This window comes from Daphnia carinata, chromosome 10 (genome assembly GCF_022539665.2).
Source record: "Daphnia carinata strain CSIRO-1 chromosome 10, CSIRO_AGI_Dcar_HiC_V3, whole genome shotgun sequence".
Taxonomy (NCBI): domain Eukaryota; kingdom Metazoa; phylum Arthropoda; class Branchiopoda; order Diplostraca; family Daphniidae; genus Daphnia; species Daphnia carinata.
Genome location: NC_081340.1, coordinates 5,598,416 through 5,620,440, shown reverse-complemented (window position 1 = coordinate 5,620,440; position 22,025 = coordinate 5,598,416). Strand labels below are relative to the sequence as shown.

Sequence of the window (22,025 nt, the reverse complement as noted above, 5' to 3'; positions counted from 1 at the left end):
GAAACGGCAATTAGAAAATTTATCGATATTTTTTTTTTTGAAGGGGGTGGGAGAAATGCAGTTTCTTTTTCATCAGACTGTTTTGAAATGCACGGATCACGAAACAAGACAGTTATCATGTGCGTGACACAACTGATTCGAGAAAACGACACGAAACTTCCGTTTTTTTTCCTTGGGTGTGTAATTGTTTATATGTGTGTATGCGTATAAAAAATGATTCACGGCCCAAAACCGCGAAACGCTCACTGTACAAACAACAAGAATATAGCATTATATATATTGAGTTTTTTTTTTCCTTTTTTGGCTTGAAAATAATAAGAATTAATTATGTTTGACATTAACAAAATAAACCACGTAATAACTTTTCGGTTAGGTGTGTTTGTTACACGTGAATGTTATTTGGCGTTTCTTGTCCGAGGCCAAACAGCCAGGAGGCGAATTTTTCTGTCTGCAACTGGTGTGTGTGTGTGTGTGTGTGTTAAGTTCTACTTTTTCTCTACTTCCAACATAAAAAAAATGAAAACCAAAAACATGGCAACATTACAACAGTTGGCCACTAGATGGCACTGGATGCAGTACAAAAATAACATATAGACAAAACAGAGCCCGAAAATCTCTCGACACCAGAGACAGAAGTTAGACATCCACACACGCACACACCCACATACTCACAACAATACGAAGATCTGAGAAAAATGACAAACTTTTGTTTTGTTTTTTTTTTTCTTCTTCTCCCTGGCGGCCCGATTTGTTTTTAGGTAGTAGCGCATGATATATCGAATGAGACGCAGGGGCCAAAGAGAAAGTGATCACCAACATACACATACATATAGAAGAGCTGAGCAATTCGTATACACACTGACTCATTATAACTATGCAGACTTTCGGGGAGAGCCTTTTTGACGCGCTGAAAATGAATGGGTCACCCACCGTTTTTCTTCTTCTTCTTCGTCTTCTTTCTTTCTTTTCTTAGTGGAGAGAAAGTTTTTGACGGTCGTCTATTTCGTGGCCCAGACATGGGATGAAAACACAAAACAGAAACAAGACACGTCACGACCTTCTATCTTTAAAATAAAAGACAAAACTTAAAAAGGAAGTGACGGTAATCAGAGACCCAATCGGTTAGAGACCGTCCCTCGCCGGATAAGACAATGGACTAGAAAAAAAATAAATCAAATCAAATAAAAAAAAAAAAAATGTGAACCGGACAATGCCGACCGTATTAGACAAGAGACGGATGGAGATAAAAACAGCAAATAGGTGGGAACGTTTCCTTCTCCAACGTACCCTCCTTTTTCCGGCTGACTACTGTATCTTTCCTCTTAAGAAAGATCAACAGGATAAGAAACTGTGACAATCAACGAACAAGATCGTCTTGGCTCTCAATTGAAATTTGTTGCTAGAAAGAAAAAAAAAAAAAAAAAAAAAATTTCTTCTTCCTTTTCATTTACAATAAAAAATGAAACTGAATATTTAAGAAAGAAAGAAACTAGAAAACCACATCACCGGTTGCAGCTTATGAGCAGTTTCAACAGGATTTCAAAAATCGTTTCTTTTTTTTTTCTTCTTTCACTTCTGTTTTATCACGACGAGTGAAGCTTACTGTAATTAACAATTGAATTATCATTTACCCAATTTCATATTAATAATATTTTTTTTTTTGCGATTTATCCAACATTTTTTTTTTCGTTTAACAGCTGATTTCATTTTGCTTGACAGAGCGTTCAGCTTTCGTTGGCGGGGTGGCGCGTGAAGGTGTACTGCTATTGCTGTTGCCAATAGATGCCGTTGGTGCAGCTGGATTCACAATGCGGACGTTTGCGTAAGATTGGCGACATAAAGTTGCGGCGTCCAAAGGACCAAGAACATCTCCGTTGCCGGCCCTTCCGTTTAGAGACGACGAGTTGGGGCCGTCATCTGTAGCCGTTGGCGAATCAGGAGGAGTGTCCAGCAATGGCTGACTCGACTGCGATTGGCTTAAACTGGGCGCTTCAAATGTTGGAACGGTGGCGTAACCCTTGGAGCGTCGCTTAGTACTGCCGGATCTCAAATCCCCTAAGCTCAGGTTGCCAGCGCTTCCGTTGCTGTCCGGGACAACTTCACCTCGAGCGATGGCTTTGACTCCTTCGCGAGTGAACGACGTTTCCCAGTAGCCGCATTGTTCCGGCCCGGATGTACGTCTAGCACCGTCAATGCTTCCGGTTGAATCACTAACCAAATCCGCGCTGGACGATCGGTTATTATTAGTCAATGGGATCAAGTAATCGCTCGTGTTCGTTGATGAAGACGGACCAGTGGCTCCAGCGGTCATCGTTGTTCCGGCTAGCAAGTTGCCACTACTCGTGCGAGGGCGCAATACCCGCAAGCAATCGCTGGTATCCGCCCCTGCTGGCGGTCTTACCTAATTATTATTATTATTATTATTATTATTGATTTTTTTCTTTTTCAAAGAAGAAATTTAATGGATTAAAAATGGGGTGAATAATAAATTATTATTATTTTTTTAACGTACAATTGTGGTGTCTCGTTCTTGGGAGAGCGGCCTCTGGAAGACGGGAATAGGCATAGCTAGGACGTCGGGATCTTGCATGCAGTAGCCGATACGTTCTAGGACAGTGACAAAAGATGGTCTTTCTTCCGGATTGGTGTGCCAACAGTGGACCATGATCCGGTAAACGGGGCCAGGGCAACCTGGCGGCGCTTCGAGCCGTCCGCCACTTGTGACCAATTGCATGACTTCTTGGTTACCTCGACCCGGATAGGGCATGTAACCCAACGACATGACTTCCCACAATAAGACGCCGAATGACCAGACATCCGTCTTGGATGTGAAAACGCCTTCCAAAAACGCTTCCGGAGGCATCCATTTCACTGGCAGCATGGCCTTGCCTCCTTTGCGGTAGTAGTCCGCCCTGTTTTTTGTTTTCATTTTTCATCCAAAAAAAAGCTTTGAGATTGCACTCAAATCAGGACATGAGTTATTGGTTACCGGTAGATGTCTCTGGACATGCCAAAATCGGCGATTTTCACCACTCGGCCGGGCCCTTTTGTCGTCAATAAACAATTGCGAGCTGCGATATCTCGATGGATGAAATGGTTTTCTTCCAGGTAACGACATCCTTTAGCTACGTCTAGTGCGCATTTCAGCAAATCCCTCATGGTCAACGTCGAAGGACGTTCCTTTTTTTTTTAAATGAAAGAAAATCAAAGAATAAATCCAAATGACATAAAACGGAAATGAAAATGTGTTTACCGGTTTTGGTCGGGATTCGCGTAGGAAGGTTTTGAGATCCCCACCGGAGAGGAGCTCTAGTACGATAAATCTGGGATGTTTATCGAAACAAATGCCAATAAAGTGAACAATATTGGCGTGATGGAATTTCGACATGATGATGGCTTCCATTAGGAAATCCATTTCTGTTTGATTGGATGACAACTCCGGTAAGGTCTAATCCAAAAAAAAAAAAAAAAAAAAAAAAAAAAAAAAAAAAAGAAAAGAAACATCATCTCATACTGATCTGCCTTTATCCGAGTCGAAAATCCTTTATTATAATATAAAATACCTGTAAAACCTTGACGGCAACGGGCATCTCGACCGAATCCCCAGCGACGTGACGCAAGTAACCCTGGTAGACTTCACCAAAGGCTCCCTGCCCTAGAGCTCTGGAACGACAAATAAAAAGAAAAATCAATTACTGTGTACCCGCACGTGGAGGGTAGAATTGACGAGATTAAATCAGTCGTTACTAACCTGACGAGTCTCAAGTTCTCACGAGGGATTTCCTTTAGTCCCTGAACGGAACAAGGAGCTCCGGAGCCGAACTCGTAGTTGGGATTGTATTCAGAGACCATCGAAGAAGAAGGTCCGCGTAATCGGCTCAGTTGCAGTTCTGGTGCTGCCATGGCTTTTCTACGTAAAGCGGCCAATTGTTGACGTTGGTATCGGGTATCTAAACAAGCGCATTCATTCGTGAATAGAATTCTCGGTGCACTTGAAATGCGAGCACTGTTACTTGGCGAAACGGTGGCACCATATGCAATACTTACACAAACAGAAACAGATGATGCTGAAAATGACAAAGACCAAAATGGCCGCCACCACCGTACCGATCAGATGTGGAGTACCCAATAAACCAGTTTCGCTGTTGAAACCTATGAAAAAATAATTCCGGATGAATGGATGCATGTTTGTTTTTTTGTTTTTTTTTCCCCTCTCTTATAATACGAGAGAGAAAAGAACGTGAAGAATCTCACCGGCGCATTTAGTAACATTGTCTTCTGCCGGCCATTCGCCTGCAGAGGCTATCGGGCAGACGCATTGTTTCTCTTCCAGGGATGGATCGAGAACAATACATAATTGTTCGCATCCGCAGCCTTCTGGAATGGCTGGCATGACGTCTAGCGATCCCGGTCCTGCATTTTGACCTTCTTCCACCTCCGTCAGCCTTTCGATGGCCAGCAGAGAGACGAAAGAATAACCACCTTCTCCGCTCGAATTGGCTACAGCGTTGCCGCCATTGTAACCGCCACCTCCGCCTCCTTCGCCGTTAGTGCATCCGCCACCGCCTCCGCCAAAGCCGCCGTACGTAGGCCATTCAGCTTTGGCGTTGCAAGACAAACCTCCGAGACCGCCTTCCAGTAAGGAGAATCCAACAGCTTCCGTCTCTGCGCTTCCATTCCAGCCACCCCCGCCGCCTTTCATGTCAAATAGATGAGACGTCCATATTCAAATGAATGCCTTTCCAAACTCATGTTTTATGCAAGTGTGCGACAATGGAAATACTGTTCTACCTCCTAAGTTGACGCCCGCATGCGTTTCATCCGCCGAAATAAAATATTCATCCCTCTCCTCCAACCCCCTTCCCCGACCGTCTATTTGATTTTTATTCTAAGTAAAGTAGGAACTTACCGGCGCCCTTAAAGTTGCCTTGGCCTGACATGCCTGGTCGTGGTAGAAAGCTGTTAAATCCTTTACCATGCACTAAAGACAAGTCTGCCGGACGGGGACTAAAGCGCCCAATGGCTGCAATCCCACCTCCGCCCGCCGCCACCATCAACGGAATTGGGATGCCTTGACTATCCATCTGTAATCATTCAAAACAGATTTGGGGGTTCAATCTGTTTTTGCTTGTTTGCTTTCGTTTGAAAATTCAAAGTAGCTTTTCAGAGATAAACGAAGTTGACGAACCTGAAAAACGAACGTGGCGCCACCTCCTCCGCCCCCGTTGCCCGATGCATGCGCTCCATTTGAGGCGTTGTGTAAGCCGCGCACTCGTTCCAATGCTCCGCCGCGTCGTGTTTCGCCGTTGGACGAGCCACTGTTGCCCGTCTCGGTTGAATTTGCGATTGTGGCTATCTTTAGGCTTTTCTCGGACAGCAGCTGTCCCTTCCTGGCCGACCAGGAAATAAATTTGCGTCCCAGCGGTAAAAGGGAAAACGGCCCGAACGCGGGCACCGTAGCCGGCCAAACCAGGCGATCCGGAAGGACTCGAACCGCCAGGTCCTAGGCCGCCACTAGCTCCTTTTGCGATGAACCTGTTTCACATTATTATTTTTTTTTTTGTTTTGTTTTTTTAAGTTATAGAACATCGAACTTATGATTCACGGACGGACGGATGGATTAAAAAAAAAAAAAAAAAAAAAAAAAAAAAAAAGAAAAAAAAAAGAAGGAACTTACGTATACAATCCAGTAACTGGTGCCGTCCAGACTTGAACGCCAGACAGACGGCCCTGACTGAGTACCTGTACTTGAGTCACGCTGTCCTGGTAGGCATTGCTACATTGATTTTGATGCGGTCCGATTCGTCCCTTGGCTCCACAACTCGTCAATACGTAACCTGTTGAATTGTAAACAACGTTTAACTTTTGCATTTGGGAACGTACCGTGCAACAAGTTCAAAGTTCAACTTCCCACTCGACAATTTTCAAAAGAAAAGAAAATGAAAGAGAGAGAACAAAAAAAAAAAAAAAAAAAAAAAGAATGCTTACGAATAAACTTGGGTTCGTCGTAATGGGCAGGATCCGGTGCTAAAAATATTGAAATTAATTTCAGGTAATTAAATTCTTAAATCAAAATGAAACGACAATTATTTCACGTAGAAGAGGACGGAAATACGTACGCCAACCGGCAGTCTCGTTTTTTGGAACACCTAAACGCAGCCAGAGAAAAATGGCAAAAAGAAATGATTTCAATCAGTATGTCACGACTTACACACACAAAAATTAGGCAACGCAATCAAGACCAAAAAAACTAATAATCAATTCTTCCTTATTACCGATGCCGGAACATTCGGGGCTGAGTGAAATGTCGTCAATGGCCGTGTCGCCTCGAAAGCGGATGCCTCTCTTGCCGATGAACTGGATCGTGTACCTGATGAAAAAAAAAAAAAAATAAATAAATAAATCCTCGAGAATGAAAATGGAATTTGATTTCCCGTCAGATCTAATAGGAAACGGATCGTCATAAGAAAAAAAAAAAAAAAAAAAAAGAAAGAAAGAAAAGGAAAAGTAATAGCTTGTATATTGGTTAGTAACGAGCCCCTTCCGGTTGATAGAGCTTCCATTGACGTGCGCGGGCGGAAGTCGCACGCGCATGCTTCTTATCAAGTAAAGAAAAAAAAAAAGAAAAATAAACGTCAAATAAATCTAACCAGTTTTTGATGGGCGGAAGAGCGACGGCGGCCCTGTGCCACATGTCGCCCAAATTGCGCGACTCGCGCCAAATGTCGGTCGATTTGTTATCGCGGCCGTAACGCGGATCCTCCTCGACGACGCGGACGACCAGATCTCCAATATGCGGCCCGTAGAGATGATAAAAGAAGCGGATCTATTTCGATTGGAAGAAAACGGATGAAACGCAAAATCCGTCGTAGAATGAAGCACAATAAGCAAAAAAAAAAAGAAAGAGGATTTTTTTTTTTCTTGCGATTGCGAGGAGGATTTGCACACAATAAAGATTAGGGCCTACCTGACATGAATTAAAGTAAGGTGATGCCGGGTTGCTGTGGTATTTCGGCGGAGGTGGAAATCGGGTGCTCTGGAGGACGGCCGCGTTGCCCAGCTGTCGTGTTTCAGACATGTCGACGTAGACGTACATGCCCGTGCTGTTCTTGTACGTGTTGTCGTGACCGGGGCCCGTCTGCGGAGTTGGCGTCGAGCCGTTGTGTCTCCTCCAATCCATATCGTCGCGCAGCTAAACGTTCACGGGATTGCAGCGTTAATCAGCAATATATTCGGATGATAAATATCGAAATGAGTTGCAAATTTTGAAGGGGCTTACCGTGTTCACCCAGCCGCACCATCCTCGTTCGAAATCACAACGCGATCCCTCCAACACTTGATCTAATTATAACCACCAAAAAAAAAATCATTAGAGATGCTAATCGCCGCAATCTCCCGTTGCCATGACGGCCAGTTCAATTTACAAAGGCAATAAAAAAAAAAAAAAAAAAAAAAAAGAACGTACCGCAATCTTGGTCTTCGTCCTCGCCACCTGGACAATCTTTGCTAATATCACAGACCTGGTCACGCGGTAGACAACGTCCATCATCGCAGCGGAACGCTCGTTTGGCCGAGTCGCAATGACCGTTGGGCGGGATTTCTATTTCAAAATTTTAGATTCAACAAATTTGCATTAAAAAAATCAAACACACACACACACACACACACACACGCAAAAATGAAATTTTTAAACAAGGCGAACAAGTTTTTTTTTTTTTGGAACTGCTGAAGGATTTAACGTTTGCATTGACGTCACTTGCCTTAAGCGGAATAAGAATGCTCGACAAAAGTATTAGCTATCATATGGTGTTGCTTCGTGAAATGGAAAAATGCAAAACAAAAGCAAAGCAAAGTGTACAACGAATAGACTCGATAGAGCTATTACGTGTACGGCGTCGCAACACCTTTAGGAAACGACGCGTGTGTAGGTGTGGTAATACGAGAAGCCATGGAGACATTGTACAATTTTTTCCGCCTGTATCGAGGCAGCAAATGACATCAAAACTTCAAACCTGTGAGACAAGAGAGTAGGCGTATGTTATCGACGGCAGCGTGGGAGGGAATCTTTTTGCCTTCGGTAAACTCCAACTTGAGTCGGAAAGGTTGGCTGATCCTTCCGACGCTTTGAGTCAAGGTCCTCCACCTGGCGTGGCACGAAACAATCAGACACTTAATGCGAACGCTAAAGTCGGCTGCCGCACGTGATTCAGAAACGAGATCGAACAAAACCGACTATAAGAAGCTCAACAGACAAGTAAATAAACAAATAAGAAGAAAAAAAAAAAAAAAAAAGGCAGAACATATGTCATAGCGACGACTCACTCCCGAAGGCCATTGCCCAGCGTTTCGACAATGACCCACGTGTGATTGCGCGTCTCGACGACAATCTTCAAGTTGCCGTCCTCCATGTTGTTCATGTGCAGAGCCACAGAGAGTTTGCAGTAAGGGCCGGATTCTTGGTACCAAGGCGACGACAATTCGATCGCCTTCGGGTTGTCCAGCGCTCCGGCCACGTAGAGGAAGTGACCTGAAAGATAAAAATAAAACAGCTCATTTTAGTAGTTAAAGAAAAGAAATACTCGCAGACATAAGAGGACATGGCGATCCTATTGATTGGAACAGAGAGACCTTTTCTTTAGAAACGCTCCATTGAATGCATTACTCTGTACACACACACACACACACTTCATCAAAATTCAATGAACCATACAACACACACGGCCATCATTCTATTCAACGCTCATCCCAGATTAACTAAGTCATTCGCACTGACGTAAACTTTGCATGGCCTATATTATCTATACCATCATCATCTCACGATTGTCCAAGTCGGCCCTTTTTTTTTTTTTTTTTTAATCAACACGTTACATGTACTACGCACTAAAAAAAAAATCGCTTTTTTTTTTGTGTGTACATATCAAAGTGCAACAGCAGACTGTCCTCTTTTGCCAATGGCGTTAGATCTCGCATTTTTTTTTTCTTTTTCTTCCTCCATTGCACACATTACGCGCGTGCATGTGCGTCTGCTGGATGTGCGGAATGGGAAAATCAATAATCGGAGCACTACACCACTCTATAAGAGCATTGAGGAGGAGGCCGGCTCTCCAGCATACATAAAAAAAAAAAAAAAAAAAGACACAGACACACATGAGAAGGGCGAAGGCCCAGACAAGAGATCAGTTGCCAAGGCTGCTACTTGGATTTCTTCCCTTTTTTTTTTTTTCCTGTTCATTTCCGTCAAAAGGATTGGGGAGCTGTGAATGTACCCACGAATATTAAAAGAAGATGACAAACAAAATGACAGACGACGATCCTTTGCAGCAGCATTAATAATCACTTTTCATCCGACGACCCTTTTCGTTCGGATTTTCTTCTTCTTTTCGACGATTGGCCATGGAGTTTTTCGGGGGGGGGGGGGGGGGGGTATTAACAATGTCTCCCTCCCAAACCGCCATATCATTTTGGGTGCGTTTCTCATTCGGCGAACGTTTTAGAATAGGGCATACAAGCCAGCAACAACGCGTGCCTAGATGAATCTGTCAAACTACTTTCGTAAACCATGGCAATGCTTGTAGTACCAGCGCAGCTTGGAATTCACGTCAAAGAGACCCTACACTGAAAGTAGTTGATGTAGGCTCGTTTCGGGAGCTGTCTACCACACATGCGTCAGCTATTGATAGATTAGGAAAACAAAAACAAAGCAAATCGAATACGCCTGAATTTTTTTTCCTCCCTAAAAGGGGAAATGGCCGACTAAATTCGTGAAAATAAGAAAAATGTTTTGTTTTTCTTCTGTTCAAGGAGAGAAAACTTCACAGACAAAAATAAAACAAGATAGAAAAAAAAAAAAAAAAAAAAGGCAAAAAAAAAAAAAAAAAAAATGTGAGCCAAAAACTTCAAACAGCTGCATCTCATCCATTATCACTCGTGTTTTGTTTTTTTTTTTAAACTAAAGAGTTTTCTAACTCGGAAGCTACGGCGGTGGCGCTGAGAGCAAAAAAACCTCTCCAGGTCCGTTGTAAAAGGCCACACCAATTTTTGCGCCCCGTAGTAGTTGAACACGGCACGTCCCTTTACATGGCATGCAACATCTTGGGCCTACCCCCGCACACGTACAAGAATTAACTTGCAGCAAAAAATTACCCCCTCCCCATAAACAGGTTTCTCTCGATTTGGATTCTACAAGTTTAGACATTTGGCATGGGAAAGACACGCGAAAACTTGAGGCATTTTAACAATCTCTTGTGCATTTTTTTTGTTTGTTTGTTAAAAAGAACTTTATCTCCCCCTCACCCCGCGCACAACTAATGGTTTATAAGAGCTTACACGCAGTTTTGATAGAGGGGGATTGTACCTCTTGTAAAACGCATCCCGTTGGAAAGTGGAAGCAGATAAAAGCTTTAAACCGAAAGAAACCTTTTGGCAAAAATTGTCTTTCTTCATTTGGCGGAATAATTTGAACTCTTCCAAAAATGTCTCTTCGCTCTTTTGAATCGCTATCGCGCGATCGTCTATCATCAATGATGAGTTGTTGCCATTCCAAGGTAGAGCAGCTGTTTCCATAATAGATTGATCGCTTTCTCGGGGACTATTATATCAGAAGCTAAAGGCCCAACAACAACAACAACAAAAAAAAAAAAAGCAAAAGAGAAAAACTGTTTGAGAGAGAGAGAGGGACCTCCTGTGCGATGTCACGTTGGCATAATGTCAATTTGGGAGCTTCGGCAAGGGATTAAAAACAAGCCAATACGGACAGGATAAGTGCACTGATGTACACACACACACACCGGTCCCTTCTCGAGAGCAAAAATAGCGACCAAAAGCCCCAGACAGGCCGTAATATATCTGTGTACGACCGTCTATTACTAATTAGTCACTCGGAGAGGGGGGGAGGGCTCTCATCAGCCAAATTATCACACATGTGGCGTGTCCACTCTCGTAGTCTTTCACGCTAATCTAGAAAACGACCAAGAAAACAAATGGTACGAAAGAAAAGTCTGGTACCAACTGAACGTAACAGCCGTACCGTCACTGGATCTGTTAGATGCTGGTTATTACATCTTTCGCATACAGTCACATACAGAGAAATGGCGTGAAATCAAACGAAAGCAGACATGATTTGCAAGGGAAAAAAACAAAAAAAAACAACAAGAGAAAAATGTCGATTTGGCCGGATATTCGTTTTGAATAATGCTATGCAGAATAAAGATTGCCTACTATAACAGACCGGTTGGATAAGCTCGAGCGGATAGTAAAAGCACGCAGAGGGGGGTTATAGTGCCTCTTCACGGAAGACGGTGAAAAAGGCGGAGCTAATAAATGCAACGTGAATACAATAGCAGTTGAATTCTGAGAATTAAGAAAAACGAGAAATGCTTTTACAAAATGAAAAAAAAAAAAAAAAAAAAAAAAAAAAGAGTGGGGAGGCGTGCTTTCTTTCTTGTTTTTCAGTGGAGGCCCAGTTTGAATTGGCAGTTTTTAACTAAAAGTTTCAGCCGACAGAAAAGAAGAACATCAACAGCATTATTGCATGCTTCATTAGCGCCATTAAAAAAAAACAAGAAAAAATTCGGTTATGGGACTTTAGTGACGTCTCAAAATTCAAAAAGAAAATTCTTTCGCGGAATTTTGCGAATGGAATTGAAAAAAGGCATTTTACTCGTCTCATGTCGCTTTCATTGTTTTTACTCAAACCGTCAGCTTTCGTTGTCGTGTTCAATTCAACAGCACAAACGAGCAACAATGAAATGCTTTCAAAAAAAAAATCCCGTTCAGACGAATTGTTGTAGATTTCTGGTGAATACACAACAAACTTTTACTCTGTTTTTCATTTGAATCGATACGACGTACGGATCTGACAACCACCGTCGTCGTGGCGTTCACAGCATAAATAAAGATACAATGACGAAAAGCTTGTCGAATGTCAACGGAAATGAGACTTTTTGACATTCATTCCCCCCCCCCCCCCCCTTCGGAGTAAAGCTGACTACGTGAGTAATACCGCGTTTTACTTGACGACGACTCATCAGCAATAGATGGGACCGATCATTAATATTCTAGTCACGATAATAGTAACGCGTTCATCTTTTCTACTCTTTATTTATTGTTTTTACATCTCGTTTGTTACGGTCCTTACTCAACTGTACACATTCTTCTATCCAAGATGTAGCTGTGTGCTAGGAGGATCGATGGCCATCACCAATTTCCCCTGCGATACACAACAAGCGGAAAAGAAAAATGGCTACGGGAAAAGTTGGAATATGACGAAGAAAACGGTCTGCGTGATAGGCCCCATTATTCATCTATATATGACCAATAGGGTCCCATTATACGAGTGTCGTTCAAATATTGGCTCCCGTTTTTCTCCAATATCGTGAACCCATAAAAAGCAAAAAAAAAAGACATTCGCCCACGTGCGTCATAGTTCTCCCCTCAGGGTTATGGCAACGGTTATGAAAAGGTAAGCACGCAAGTGTTCCGACTAACAAAGTCCACGAGTATAAACACCCTGCCCCCTCCACTTCTTTAGATTGAACGGCTAACAATTACCTGTAGGTCTGCCATCAGCGTCGTCTAGTGGACCGCTAATCATGGCGGGATCGGGGGCCGTGTAGATGGTGGCGTTGATTTCTGTTGCCGACCGGCGGACGAACCGCGACCATTGCCATCTGAAATCAAAGCCATTTTAATTCAATCCAGTGTTTAAAATAAAAAAAAAAAAAGAAAAAAAAAATGCAAATTGCTCTTTTGAACGAGACATGATTATACATATACCTGCACTGTTGATCTTCAAAGTCACAGTAGAGACCTGCAGCATCGTGAGCACCGGGAGCGGAGGACGATGGTCCAGCAGGGGGAGCGGCACCGTCGCAAGGGAAAACGGACGTTGTCAGCATCAACGTCAATGTCATTCCAGCAGTCACCACCACCATCAGCTTTTGCCACGATTGCCGTTGGCGCGTCATTGGCCGATCGATAGGTATGTAACGGGCAAAATGTGTTGTAAAAGGAGGGACGAAGCCTAGGCTTTTCAGTTCTCTCTCTTAAACACTTTCTCGGCTCTTACGATCGTCGACCGTTTGTAATAACCTGTCCGCTTTAACAGGGCACAACACACACACACACATCAGGTTAACAATCTAGAAGGCAAAAATAATTATCAATTTTTTGAACAAGTGGTTGGGGGGGGGGGGGCGAGCGCTGTGTACGTTCGATAAAAAGATGAAATCAAATTTCATCATTTATCATTCGAAATTGATCCAGTCCAGTCTTTCGTTTTTCTTTTTTTTTTTCCCCTTCTCTGAAAGTGCTGCTGTTACGTTTGACTGTTCGCCCTAGTGCTACATCGATTCATGTCTTTTATTGCAGCACTAACATTGATATGATATGGCGGAACATTCTTCGCTTTTTTCCTCCCCCTTTTTTCTATGTACGCACACGTATTGCAGTAAATGGGCATCAGATTTCGATATCGATCGGTTTTGCGAGGTCGGGTCTAGGCGGCAAAAAAAAAAAAAAAAAAAAAATAATAAAAATCAGAAAAAAAAAATATCCCAGAGAATAGGAAGGCCGACAACACTTAATAGGATCGATAAAAGAATAGCGACGATTCCCACCCTATCTGTTTTTTTTTCTCCTCTCATAAGCATATATATAGGCAAGCGCAAATATTCATAAGACAAAGCAAAGGAGGTATATATAAAAAATAAAAAATTTGATCATAATAAGGACGCGAAGAGATGCTAGGTCACACGGAGCGCCATTATTGATCTTAGTTTGTCCCGTAAATAACACGCAGCACAGCAGAGAGAGAGAGAGAGAGAGAGAAAAAATACATCGAAACTTTTTCTTTTTCAAGAAATGATGTGGAAAAGTAATAAAAATCCAAGGTTCTCTATATCAAGAAATATGTGCGTCGTTACTTGAGATAAGATTTTTAAGGGCTTTTTTTTTTTGGCACCAAATGGCATTTAGACAAATTGAAAGAAAGTGAAAATACGACTAGAGAAATCAATCAGAATATTAGAAGGATACTGTGTATCCAAGGCCGAATCATAGAATGACGAAATCAAAAGATGTGACCGTGAAAATTAAACGCGTGATCGCGCTACGAATAACTCGATTTGCAATTTTTTTGTAATGAAAAATTGCTTTTTGTCTATGCCGTCATGTCAGAGATGAAGATGAAAAAAAATAAAATAAAATAAAATAAAACCAGTGAGAGGAAAGGCCATGCGAAGAGCTGCTGCTTGGCAAGGAGGAGAGTATTGATTCGGCGGGCGGTGCTGCGGAGCTCTAGCGGCGTGCTTCTATTATGTGTATAGTACAGCACTCTTTACACATAGGAGAAATGACTCGCGTAGAGAGAGATGGAAGGCAGAGTCGACTTGATAAGGCGAAATAGGCGGAGCTTCAACACACATCTCTCTTGTACGTAGTTTTCAAACAATATTTTTATTTTGATTATTTTTTTCTTTCCTTCGTTCCCCTCCTTTGAAATATTAAAGAGCGTTAGGAGGGAGCAAGGTGTTTGAGATGTACGTAGGTCTAAAAACTCCCCCTCAATTTAATCTGCGTAAGGGAAAAATACAAACACCATTCAGAGTGCGGTGACAAAAAAAAAAAAAAAAATTGGGTTCAATGAGTTTTTTTTTCGCTGGAATTTCCTTCCACTTGAGAAGAACGAAGTTGATTGCCGTTGTCGACGTGAATTAAATCGACAAAATAGCACCGACTGCCTAGTTACCCACAAAGCGAGTGAAAACAAAAACAACGAAATTCCAGTTGGCCTCGTTTCGTCGTGTCGTATTCGGAAAAGAGAAAATATATTTCGGGATCTGACGAGATGAACTCACCGACGACTAGCGTCGTAGACTATCGGGACAAACTTGGCAAAGAGCCGTCGGTTTTCTTGCCCGCCTATGTCTAACAAAAAAACAAAAACAAAAAAATTCTACTCCTGGCCAGTTCATCTATTCATGACTGAAAAAACAAAACAAAAAAAACTTCGAAACGTGGATCATCTTCTTCAAAAAATGTCATTCCCTTCCCCGATTTTTTTCCTTAATTATTTTATTTAAAAAAAAAAAAAAGAAATAGTTGGAATTGTGATTGGATAATGCTGAAGGGTAGTAATGGGATCCGTGGATCGCGACTAGTCGGATATGTGTCGCCATTGGCTTTGGCTGGTTGGCCACCCCCACATCGCCTTCCTATTTCCCGTCTTTCCTTTTCTCTCCTCACAGTCATCCCATCACTAATTGAACCGAGTGATGAAGCGAGGACGAAGAAAATCAATTCAATCAGGTCTCATCTCTCTTCGACATGGGAACGCCATGGAAGAAAAAAAAAAAAAAAAAAAAAAGTGATCTCTCTACCAAAGAAGAAAACGTTAATAAACATTTAGAGGGCAAAAAAGAAATAAAGAATAATATCAGACGAGCTGACTTTTGAAAAAAAAAAAAACAAATAAAAAATAAAAATAATAATTTAAAAAAAATAAAAATCAAGAGCTGAAAACTCGCGAGTGTCTCTGAAGGAAACAACGTTAGCATTTGCCCACCGCCTTGGTTCTATATTTACAATCCGCCGACCCATTAGGAAGCATTACATCCAGCCAACAGACCGTGTGTCACGCCTATATCACACACGCACCGTATAGACACAGTGGTTTGACTCCGCCAGAGTCCGCCATCATTTTTTTTTCTCAATGAGCGAAGACATCAGCTCGCCGCTGTTTACCATTATTACACCGTAATAATACTGATTTCAGAAATAAAACAATCGGTTGCTAGCTCCTCTCTATTATCGCGCTGCCACTTATTGGTTCAATCAGCACCTTTAATGGTGGCACTGGACTGGATCGTTAGTAGATGACGCCGAGATATTGACTCGCCGAAAGCAATACCCAATTTCATTTTTTTTATTTTTTACTTACCCCGGCAACCGAATCAAAAGTCCAATCATCTTTGCTGGGGCGTTCGTTATTTTCCAAACTTTTTAAGCTTTTCCTCACAATAACTCGGTCAGTTGTTTTTAAAATAAAGCGATAAAAAAAAAACAACAAACATTCGCCTTAAAATAATGTGTTGGTGTCGATGATCACAGATCACTTTCTTCGTCTAATTTTTCACGTTAGTCCCGAAGAAAAACAAAAATTGCAAACGAAACTGTTTAAGAGCAAAAAAAAAAAAAAAAATAACTCGTTGATGAGATTTCAAACTGTTAATGGACGCGTTTGATTTTGTTGTGTACCCCTCTCTCTCTCTCGCTCTGGCTCCGGTGCGTGAGCAAGGAGGAGGAGGAGGAGGAGAAATGTTAGAACTAGAATACGGCGCTCAGCAAAGCTGACGTCCAACCGACTACTGTGCACTCGGCAAATGGATAGCAGAGAAAAGAGCGCGCTGCTGTCGCCCCTAGCGGGATGCTGCTTAGTCGCTATATTCTCGGGAGCCGCGAGACGGAATCAGAAATGGACGGACCGGCATTCGAATTTCTGTGTGTGTGTGTGTATGTGTGCGTGGATAAATCAGACGGGTGACACAACCACGTAAAATGGAAGTTGGTAGCTGGGATCGATCACAGAGGTCACTTAGAGCGGGGTGATGATGGGAGGGATACGCCGGATGCCGATAGAACCACCTCACATCACCACAAGACGCAATTTCAAGGGCTGGACTTGCGTGATGATAACGTGTGACGACGTAGTCTTATTTCGCGTTCATTAATGGGGAAATGACCAGCCGTGCAGACGGCGCAGTCTCTTGTTGGCTTACCCTGCTCCTCGCCGCCCCACCCCCCAATTCTTTTTTATTACACCTGAATCAACAACATAGCCAGACGCGTGACGTACACACAAATCTGACCAGTAGGAGAATGTCAGATGTTGACGCAGCAGTTTGCTTCGTATATGTACGTACACACTGTGTTTTCACAGGATATGAAACAATTTCCTGTGGCCATTGACGCCTTTCTGTGAGGCCAGATGCGTCCCGTTTTCCACACTACGCTCCGACCACAATGTCCGTCACCGTCCAGTTGCGTAGGGAAAACGTGTGACATGCGTGTGTGTGTTAACTTCGGAAATCAAGTCTGGGGCAAACGAAATTTTGAGAAGGGAATCGCAAGAGCCGTGAGAGTAGTAACTGAGCCGCCGATCTTCTGCATCGTTTCGCCATCTAGTGGCAAAATTATAAACTATAAGGCACTAACGGGCAAAAAAAAAAACAAACAAATGCGACTGCTGTGGTGGTTGCTGATGGTGGTGATGGCGGCGCTGCTACAAAAATACAAACACACACGTACTCATCACACAGATCACGCATGCAATTTACAGAGAAACTTGCTTTAATTATGGCAAACAAAGGATTGTTGATTGAACGAATGCAATGGGTGGCACCGACGGCATCGAACCATAACGGGCTGCCGGGAATGACGAAACAAAAACCAGAAAAAAATAATAATAATCAGTTGAAACATTTGACATGTAACGAGCCGATTCACTCGTCAAAATCCGTACGCTACGCTCCGTGGCAAGATGGTGCTACGTTCCAATGCGCAGGTAGAGTGATGATAGCGCAACAAGAGAAAGTACTCGAGTGCGATTCGGTGATGAATTGAGCGGCTGATTTGCGTCTCTCAAAAACTGTGACGGGGTTTTGACTTTGTACGACTTACCGCAACACACGAGACATCGCGGGTGAAAACGGCACAAAGGGTTGTTGCTACCGCGGCCCAGTGGCAAATTGTTAGCGTCGCCAAAATGAAGAAATGGCGTCGTTTGGGCTTCTTTCAATGTCGTAGCGTCTTCCCCTCCACCGTCGTCCTTCGGCCACGCAATGATGCACCGAGCTGGAATCAAAACAAACATACATTTTAAACTGATGAATAACATTTTGATTTTGATGGCAAACAATCATAAAATTAGTAGCAATCTAGGTTTTTTTTTTTTTTTTTTTTTTTTTTTTTATAACGTAGAACAGGGAAAAAAGGGACAAAAAATGCACATGTAGGTCCGTCGTGCGCTTTACCCCACCCCCTTACGGACTCATTCTTGATTCAACTAGTTTTCTCATTTTCTGTCCGCCTTCAACGGCCCATTGTATACGGTTCACCTGCTTCTGTCAGCAGTAGCACAATCGATGGAGAAAATTAGGTTTGGCCCTTCTCTTTCGTTTCTGTTCTCTCTTTTTTTTTTCCTCACCTCCCTTTCTTTCTCTCTCTCTCTCTCGAGTGGAATTGCCGGGGCGTTGTAGCGGACAAAAACGCTTTTGCCCAAATGTCTCTGCTTCTGACACAACATGTCGATTGGTTATATTTATCGACGCTTAAACGCAGAGTAGGAAAGTCTTGGGAAAGTGACGATTTTCAAGCGGCACAAACAGCAAATGGAAACAGAGGCGCGTAATTTAAATGGAAATTAAATTCTTTTCCAAAGAGCCAAAGAGAAAAGAAATCAGAAACAAAAAAAAAAAATTCGAATCCTTGCACAAACTGATGAACTGATTTCCCCATCAATGTCCAATGATTGCCACCTTCACTACATTAACATATCGATCGTGAATATTCATTGGCTGAGTCCCTGCTTTTCATCGAATATTTTTAAAGCAAGATAAATGTTAATGATTAAAAGATAATCCACCCCCCCCCCATGAACCCCCTCAAAACAAAACAAAAAAAAGATAAAGAAAAGAAAAATCAGCCGACACAAAAAATGAAACGGTAGGAAACTGATTTCGACCGCAAATAATTGTGTCTCCGTGCTTCAGGTTGACCTGGTTTATTTTGCTAATTCTTTCCCGCTTTCTTTGTGTGTGTGCCTAAAGAGAATCCAATTCTTATTGTTCCGCGTTCCTGCTTCCCCTACCGATCGAATACTTGGATATAGCCGGGCAAAACTTTTTTTTTTTTCTGCTGCCAAGATTTGCAAAAGTCTTGCAAGAATCATCTAATTAACGGCTCTGGTAAATCTTGGCGGTGAATAGGTGGGAACAGGCCGAGCTTTACTTTCTGATGACGATCAATTTAAGTAGGTTTTGATTGGACGAGGGAATAGATGGCCGCTGCATAGGAGCGGAATAAGGCGTGGCGTGCGGGAGTCCGGCGTTAGTGGCGAGCGCCTGACTTGTCTCTAACGCGACTAATCACTTTTATGCCGCTTTCTCACCCGATTTTCTTTTCTTTTCTTCTTCTTCTTCTTTTTCTTCTTTTGTACCCCCCTACCAGACTGAACCATTAAGAAAAAGCGGCGAGCTGGATGCCATTGTTCCTGCTTCCATCTTGGACCTAATGGAACAGACCGACTGTAATGCTATCCTGACTAGCCCTATGATAATGAAAGCAAAGAAACTACGCTAAAAACAATTCGCCAACTAGCATAAAGAAAGAAAGAGAAAAAAAGAAAAGAAAAGAAAAAAAAACAGGGATTTCCAGTTACTATTTTTTTGTACGGAATGTAGGAAAAACTCTAATCACAATTTTGCAGGAATTGCTAGCCAATTCCAAAGTACTCGATTCGTTCCCTACGCCCCGAACGAAACAGTGAAATTACCAACCCTCTTGTTCGACAACGTAGTAGTTTGCTACGTTATGGTTCAATGCTAATTCGCAAATAAAACTTTGCCACGTCCTAGTCTTAAAAATAAATAAATAATATTTTTAGAATTGCTGGTGCTTCAATTACTCTGAAACGCTTGTGCAATATTTTGTTACATATTCAAACGGGAAGGGCATACTATTTATCTTTGCTCTCGTAGAGGAGAAATAAAGAAGGTAATGGATAAGAATCGATTGCAAAGAAGAAAGAAAAAATAATTTGGACTGCCAAAAAAGAGCAACCTCCGTCTTCGATTCCTCCCCTTCTTGCTTACCAACCCGCTGAGGCACTACCAACAAATAAAGAAAAGAAAAAAAAAATGTTGCATTGAATCGGAATTAATTGGCCAAGTAAACATTATTATATTGCGTAAAAGTTGTAGTGCTCGCACAAAATAAAACGCACCAATAAAGACGCCAACGATTGTAAACAATTTTCTTTTCTGTTCAAAACGATGACGAAAGCCTCAAGTTCAGTTTTCGGGCTCGTTAGTTTCTACTGATAGCTTAGTCAACTGCGCATCGAGCATTGTAGCATCCAAACAGGCGGAACACAATGACAAGGGACGGTCGCGTGACACAGACACTCTACGACATTGATCAGATTTTTTTTTTCTTTTACGTTTTGGTAAAAGAAAAAAAAAAAAAAATTTCAACGAGTCATATATTAAATGTGAAGCTGCTGGGTCTGGGGAAGAATCGAACCAAAGCGACGCAAGTCAATCGTGATTGATGCGCAAAATAAAATGGAATTATTAATCTTTTTTTTTGTGTGCAGCGGTGAGTTAAGATGGAATCGATCACCCTTTGAGCTCATCGTTGAATGGTAAAGAAATGACCCTCAGTCAAAACGTGTAATTCACATCAGAAGCAAAGTTACTTGAGGCCATAAAAATCGAACACGTCAAACATCGTTCGACATCGTCCCCAAGACACTCCATGAAAAGCCTCAACTAAACCAACCGGAAGCACTCTTAAAAAAAAAAAGCGAATTTTTATCCTTTTCTTCGGTTTTATTGGATTCTAACTGAACACTGGGCCCACCGTTTAACGCTTCGCCGGTCCAAAAATTCAAAGAACAAACTACGAAACGGATCGATCGAACGCCAAAAACGAAACCCAAAGTTTTTAAACATCTATTTGCCTTGCGATGTTCGATTGCCATAGAACCGTAACCCGATCAGAAAGTCGATGATCAACAAACAAGTTTCCTCATACAACAAATTTGCAGGGACTTACTGTCCATCCAATAAGTGAGTTGCAATTCAGCCTGGACAGCGGGTAAATGATGTTGCCGACTAATAAGCGACGGATGCCTGGAAACGATCACAATAGGCATAGTGGCGTTGGGTCTGATCCAAGGTGACCGCTCGGCCATCCATCGTTTCACCATCGACGACACTTTTATGGCCCACGTCGCGTTAGCACTGATATTACCACTATCACCACACTGCAGGCGATGGGCCGTCGGGGCTTCGGAGGCGCTTATGGGCGACTGGATATCGTAAAAGATCCTCAAACGTTTCCACGCTTCCAGGCCGTCCCAGTTTTGGCATCCTGGAACGGAATTGCGGCTGACGTTGGAACTGGCAAACAAGTCGCACATATCAAAATATGGACGGGGCGCTTGATTGGCCGCATTTCGAGCGCCGTGCTCCAAGGCGGGCAAAAATTCAATCCACGCTTCCGGTAACAAAAGGACTTTCGGCTGATATTGGAGCATGGAACAAGGCAGAGAGAGGGTGGCATCGAGCAGGGCGAAATCCGCTTTGGCCCATCGATCCAAAAATTCGGGCGGGCGAAACAAGAACGGCACAATTTGACGCCAAGGTTCGAGGAATGTCGAGGTTGACGGCCAGTTGACCGTTCGCGGAAGTGATTCGGCATAAGTGCCCAGATAACAAGCGCGTACACCATCCGGACGACGGATCACGAGTGTCACAACAAGAAGCAATAACAGCGAAAACGTATACTCCATGTGGGGGACTCGAGGGAGCGGCGAGATTAGCGACTTAACACCAAGAGACTCTGGTCTGCAACTGGCGAGGATTTTACAACAGGATTCGAAAACAGGAAAGACGGGGACACACACACACAAAAAAAAGCGGAAAAAAGGGAGAAGAAAAAAAAAAAAATCAACACATTGGCACGCTGTCCTTGTTCTGTCTCTATTGGTTCCTCTTTGCTATGACGACGCACGCGCCGGCCAGTGCATCCCCCCACCCTTCCTTACTAGCAATAGTTGTTTGTTTTTTGTGTGTGCCTTAGTTTTCTATCTGATATGCTATTCCACCTTATAGTCTCATTTATTTATCTTTTTTGTCGATTACGTGATGCTGACGAAAACGGTAAATTGATCAGGATGGCGAACGCATCCGCATTCAACAACGGATCTATTCTTTTCCTTGTTTATTCGTCTCTTCCGGGACGAA

General features: G+C 42.7%; 1 protein-coding gene across 1 annotated transcript; it reads right to left on the bottom strand.

Annotated features, from left to right (window-relative positions):
- Positions 1–957: 957 nt before the first annotated feature.
- LOC130696487 (tyrosine-protein kinase receptor-like) lies at positions 958–21,610 on the bottom strand. The gene is given in 25 exon segments (XM_057519562.2): positions 958–2,401; positions 2,513–2,912; positions 2,990–3,180; positions 3,254–3,448; positions 3,564–3,663; positions 3,752–3,950; positions 4,048–4,152; positions 4,255–4,695; positions 4,910–5,084; positions 5,189–5,341; positions 5,343–5,535; positions 5,678–5,837; positions 5,989–6,027; positions 6,120–6,149; positions 6,276–6,370; positions 6,651–6,826; positions 6,968–7,192; positions 7,280–7,341; positions 7,466–7,600; positions 8,013–8,143; positions 8,323–8,527; positions 12,550–12,668; positions 12,775–12,808; positions 17,677–17,850; positions 20,833–21,610. Coding segments are annotated over 25 exon segments (5,187 nt in total). The 5' UTR covers positions 21,572–21,610; the 3' UTR covers positions 958–1,690.
- Between the last annotated feature and the right edge of the window lie 415 nt (positions 21,611–22,025).